The sequence below is a fragment of the Triticum aestivum genome, chromosome 3B, assembly GCF_018294505.1.
Source record: "Triticum aestivum cultivar Chinese Spring chromosome 3B, IWGSC CS RefSeq v2.1, whole genome shotgun sequence".
Lineage (NCBI taxonomy): Eukaryota > Viridiplantae > Streptophyta > Magnoliopsida > Poales > Poaceae > Triticum > Triticum aestivum.
This window is the reverse complement of record NC_057801.1, coordinates 756814729-756820676: the sequence shown is the minus strand read 5'-3', so window position 1 is coordinate 756820676 and position 5948 is coordinate 756814729. Positions and strand designations below refer to the sequence as shown.

The following is a 5948-nucleotide window of genomic DNA, read 5'->3' as shown; positions in this document are numbered from 1 at the left end:
CATATTAAAAAATGCATGCATATGATTGAAATTTAAGCATAGGTCTGTATTTCTATATAACTTGCAACATTCTAATCTTTTCATGTCCCACTGTCCTTATTTCCCGAGCCAATGTACACGATGACCATTTATCTTCTCTGTAGTAATAGGTTGCTACGTGTCAAGCTAAGTACTAGATCAAATTAAGCAGGCTATCCATATTAGCATTTTAAATCTTAAGAAGGTCATTGTAAAAGCATATATGACTTGAAACCTGACCATTATTGCATTGTAGATCTATTGTGTTAGGTCGGATCCCTTTGCAGCCAATTTGTAAGTTTGTAACGGACTGTAGTATAAGTTGTCGGATGCTCAAATTCTTATACTTGGACATTCCTCTTTGTAGCTACACACATTTTAATAGGATCTAACTAACTTGATTATATCGTCCATTCCTCTGTGTAAATGTAGTGATCTATTATTATGTCTTATTTTTCAAAAGTATATTAATCACCAAGATTTTCTTAAATAGTGCTAGCCTGTGCAAGTGCACGGGTTGACGACTAGTATCAATAATCACTGGAAATTCTCTATTTTTGTCATTTCAAGTTTTAGTGCCCATATTGCTATTCACACTCGGGTTAAACTTCTTGGTATATTTCCATATGTTCCTTGCTTTCTGAGTGCTTTATTCAGTGTTGTCTTAGTTTTTTTTTTTGCTTGTTTGTCCTGTAACATATAGTATCATGTAACTGGCAAGCTGTTAGATGGTTGGAACATCCATTATATTGATTTGGTTCTATGTCCGATAACGATTGGTCTTTGTTGGTTTCCCTTCTGCTCAGTGACATCATTCCATACGATTTAACATCCAGTATTGTTCTCTTCTAGATAGTTGTACCTTGTGATCACACGTGGATCCAAGAATTAATACATTATCTTTGTGAGAGAAGTGAAATTCAAAAAGTGATCATTTAAAAGGAACTCAATGTCATGTGATGTGGATCTCGAACTAAGATGCAATATGTGCCGACCTCCCATGCCTACCACGGTGTTTTGGAAGGCCCTTGGGCGAAGTCGACGAGAAGGCCCTTAAGACCGGATACATTCAATTATATATCTGTATATACATATACGCATCCACTTTTACTTGCCAAATATTAAGAGTGAACTACTAATTGCATGATTTTAGTTTGAAAGTCTGATAATAATTGTCGAGCAATGTCATATTAATGACAATAATGGTCAGGGTCATGCTGTAGTTCACAACCAATGATTGCTGGCAGTCTAGTTGTAGCATCTCGGTGGCCAATTCACCGCAGCCGGCGGTGATGTGCAACAACGCAAAGTTCCCCTTCTGATCTAGCTCCAAGGGGAGAGGTGAGAGAGAGTGAGCTTGTAGCACCGCTGTGGGAAGCGGCGGCGGTCGACTTCCATGACCTTGTCCTCTACGTGTGTGTGTGTGTGTGTGTGTGTGTGGAGAGAGAGAGAGAGAGAGAGCCTCACCAAGAAGATGATGAGGCTAGGGACGTTGTTTTCGGAAATGTGAAGATGTCCAAGGACCAACATGGCACATCTCTATTGAAGGAGATGTCCACCCTCTCACCCTCACCTCCGTCTGCAACTAGCAACATGTGAACGCAACAACACCCATGTTGCAAACCGGCTAGAAAGTTCCACGTTTGGCCATGCGCTGTTCGATCAAACTTAGATCGAACAGGTGCGAAGACGATCGACGCGCGCCAAGTAATCTGTCGGTTGAGCCGAAGCGTTTTCCATCAATAAATCATGCCACAAAATCTTTCCAAAAATATACACCCCAAACTGGCAAGGCCCAATTAGCAATGATAGATCGGGATGCGTGCACCATGCATTCCACTTCTTCAAGTGAAACACCACAACTTCATAAGCCTTTTGCAGCGACTACAAAAAACTAAACCAATTGAAATTCTCAAATAACACTCACATAGATGTTTATGATGTCGATCATAGACTCAACTCACCGACGGCAAACACGGAAAAAAACGGGCACAAGAAATGCACATGTCTATCGCACACCCGCCCTCTCACCCTCACGTCGGACCGCAACAAGCGATGTGTTCATGTGAGCGCAACAACACTCATGTTCCAACCTGGGTAGGAAAAGTTCCACGTTTAGCTGTGCACCGTCTGATCAAACTCAGATCGGATGGGTGCGAAGATGGTCTACGCGCACGGAGTAATTAGTGAGCGTTTTCCATCAATAAATTCTCAGATCGGACGGGCGCGAAGACAACCGACGCGCATGGAAGTTTGTTGAGCCGAAGTGTTTGGGTAATCCGATGGTTGAGCCGAAGTGTTTTCCATCAATAAAAACTTAGATCAGACGGGTACAAAGACGGGCAACGCGCGCGGAGTAATCCGGCGGTTAAGCCGAAGTGTTTTCCATCAATAAAGCACGGCATGAAATCTTTCTACAAAAACAAACCCAAATTTGAAAGGCCCGATTAGAAATGACAGATCGGGATGCGTGCACCATCCATTCTGCTTCTTCAAGCGAAACACCACAACTTCATGGACCTTTGCATCAACTACAGAAAACTAAACCGATCGGAATTCTCAACTAAACCTCACATCCATGGTTATGATGTCGAGCCCAGGATCAACTCATGCAAATATGGGTTCAGGCTATAACTTGCCGACTGCAAAGTGCAAACACGGCAAATTAACTAGGCACAAGAAATATAAGGAAACAGTTCAGTTGAAGGTGTCTTGCGCTGCGTCCATCCAATGATAGTACAATCGATAACAATGACAGAATGGTTCATGGCAACTGGAAATGAAGGTAAACATACAGGAAACATTGCCGATCGATCACTGACCAAGGCCGTAGTCGATGCTCAGCTCGCTCATCGGCGGGATGATCTCCATGGCGAAGACCATCAGGTGGGGGCACGACTCGTCCTCGTTGCCACGGACCACGAGCTGGACGAAGGCGTTCGGCACTAAGCTGCTGTGGCTGATGTAGGCCGCGATGTTCTTCCTCTTGGATATATCGAGCACGTACCCCGGCGCCGGGCACTGCACGAAACGGGGCGGTTCCTCGCCGTCGTCCGGAAGCACGGCCGCGGGGGCGTACCCCCACTCCATCCACCTCGTCGGAAACTTCCTCGGGTCGATGAAGCAGGCCCACTCCTCCGTTGACGCGCCGGTATTGGCATTGGCGTTCGCGTTGGCAATGCGGGGGTGATCCGCGAGGAGCACGTCCCCAGCGAACTCGCAGAGGAATGCGCCCGGCTGGATCAGGTCCAGCGTCCTCACGCCCCAATCCGTCTCAGTCGACCGGAACACCTCCAGCCGGTGCCTCATCCCCCGCTGAGTCACCCGGTTGGGGCAGCTCGCCGGGCACCTGCACGACGCGCCGCACTCGTACACCACCGGCCGCCCCCTCAAGAGCATGCCGTCAGCATTGTACGCTGGGCCGCCTCCGCCGCTCCTCTTCACGCAGACGCAACCGGACGTCTCGCTGCACGCAGTCTTGGCGTTGATGCAGCACTTGTGGCCGGGCATCGCCGGCGGCGCCGGGAACTCGGGGCGTGCGAGGTACTCGAACTTGAGGGGAAAGACGTCATGGTCCACCGTGTTGCGGACGGGGACGGGAACCGCTTCCTTGCCCTTGGACATGTCCAGCGTGATGTAGTCGGGAGGCTGGATCTTGGCGTCGAACTGGTTGATGAGGTCTCTGGCGGAGCGCCAGGTGTTGCTGCCGAGCGCTTCCTGGCCGGGCACACGCACGAGCTTGAACTTGCAGACCTCGGTGGTGGAATGGACCTTGTAGAGGCCGTCGTAGACGTAGAGCTTGCCGCTGGGGCTGGCGTGGCAGTCGTGGCAGCGGATGACGCGCACCTCGATGCCGTACTTGCAGCTGGATGTGAGGGCGAGGTTGCCGGCGTTCGGCGGGCTGCCGCCGCTTCCCGTGTAGATCAAGACATCCCCGTTGTCGTGGTCGTCGAGGTACCTGCCCGAGGAGACGATGCTGGTGGCGACGGAGTGGCCCCCGTCGAGCTTGCTGGCGGGCACGTAGCCGATGTCGGCCTGCGTTTGGTTGTGCAGGCCGACGACGAGGAGCTCGGCGCGGTAGTTAAAGGCGTCGCCGACGAAGACGCCCGGCACGGGCCCTACGATGCGCTTATCGCGGTTGAGGCAGAGCCCCCCTTTGATCATGGCGCCGAGGGCCCGCAAGTCGGCCCGGTTGCGGCTGCCGGGGACGGGGTTGTGCTCGGCGTTGCGGCGGTAGCGGCCCCAGAGCGCCTCGAAGGTGAGTCGCGCGCGGCGCACCAGCGGGCGATAGTGGAGCGCCATCTCCATCGCCGGGTTGGCATGCGCGCTGGGCGGAGGAGGGGGCGGCGGTGGCACGTGAGAGGGCGGCGGGGGCAGGGGAGACTGTGGGCGTTGCGGGGGCGTGGCGGAGGGGAGGCTCGCGGACATGGAGTCGAGCTGCTGCTGGGAAAGGCGGAGATGGAGGGCCAAGTCGGAGTGGTCGTCGGGGGAGGGCTCGAGCTCGCCGCGCAGGATGGCGAGGAGCTCGGGCGTGAGAAGGATCCTCGGCGCGCCGGCGTCGGGGTCGGACCTGGCGGCCACCCGGCTGAGCGCGGCGAAGAGCTCGGGGGTGAGCGGGACCGCCGCCGGGGCCGGCGGCGCAGCGACGGGATCTGGCGTAGCCTCTGGATCTGAGTTGGGGAGGTGCACGGGAGCGGGCGGCATCGCCGATCGATCTGAGGTCGGACAGAAACGGAAGGGTAGAGGGGTTTGGACTGACGCAGGTCGCAGGCTAGGGTTGGGGTTGGGTGGGAGGCGCCGCTAGCTGCTTTTGTACTCAACACTGGTCTCGTCTGGTCTGGTCTGTACGACAGGTTTCCACTCTCTGTTGCCAGTTGGGGGCCTTGGATGGATGGCCAGGGTGATTTGGTTGGATTCGATTCGTCGATTTTGAATTGCTGTGTCCGGCTGGCCGCCCGTGCTACCCTACCTGTGTAGCGTGGCCAGCCATCCATTCTCTCGAATCATCTCCAGCCAACACCAACCTCCCCTGAATCCTGACCTCCTCTATGTGTCGCCGCCGCCGCCGCGAGCGTCCCACTATATCCATCTATCGGCAATGGCGACGAGCGTCCCCATATCTCCTCCGTGCGCCGTAGCCCGATCTTCTCTCCTCCGCCTCCCCCATCGCGCCCGCCTTCTCTGCGCGATGCCCCACACCCTCCCATCCACCTTTGCTTCTCCCTGCCAGCGGCCCGCCGCTCCTCTGCGTCGCTATGCCGGCCGTTGAACCCCCGCCTCTTTCGGGTGCTGCACCACCGCTGGATCTAGATGGAGCGATCGACAGACACGACCGTGTGGTCTGCGTGCAGCGTTCGTGGAGGAATATGGAGGTATTGACTCCCATCTCCACTTCTTTCTTCACTGGGGGCAGACCGGGTCCAAGGGCCAAGGTGAGATTACTTGATTTCTTCATTCAGGAATCACCCCTCCCCTAATCAGATTCAGTTTTTTTGACCAAGATTGCAACGTCCCTGATATGCTTGATAAAATTGTTCTAACACCAAGGGTGAGAGCTCTTTGTTCTTGCATACCCCTATATTCAACGGTTTATTTGTGAAAAGATGTTTGAGGAAATCCACATACGTCAATAGTAAGTGACTACATATGTTAATTGTTTCATACCGGCCATGTTACTAGATCATGGAGTTTGTTTTGTGTAGAAAAGAACTCCACCCCCTGTCCTTCTTTTAATCACACCTCCTTAATACTTTTCTCTGATAATTTATTTGGCAGTAATCAGGTTAACTGCAGAACTAGGATGGAAGGAAAGCGACAAGAATGACCAGACCCAACGAAATACATCCAGATGGTGCAAGTCTTTCGGAAATGGCCTTTTGTTAATTGTATTATATTGTTGCTTGTGCTGCAGCTAACCTGATTGTTGTGGA

General features: G+C 52.5%; 1 protein-coding gene across 1 annotated transcript; it reads right to left on the bottom strand.

The window, feature by feature from the left end:
• Positions 1-2832: 2832 nt before the first annotated feature.
• LOC123067833 (histone-lysine N-methyltransferase family member SUVH2-like) lies at positions 2833-4722 on the bottom strand. Its single transcript, XM_044490453.1, has one exon. The coding sequence runs from the start codon at positions 4720-4722 to the stop codon at positions 2833-2835; it is 1890 nt and encodes a 629-aa protein (XP_044346388.1).
• Between the last annotated feature and the right edge of the window lie 1226 nt (positions 4723-5948).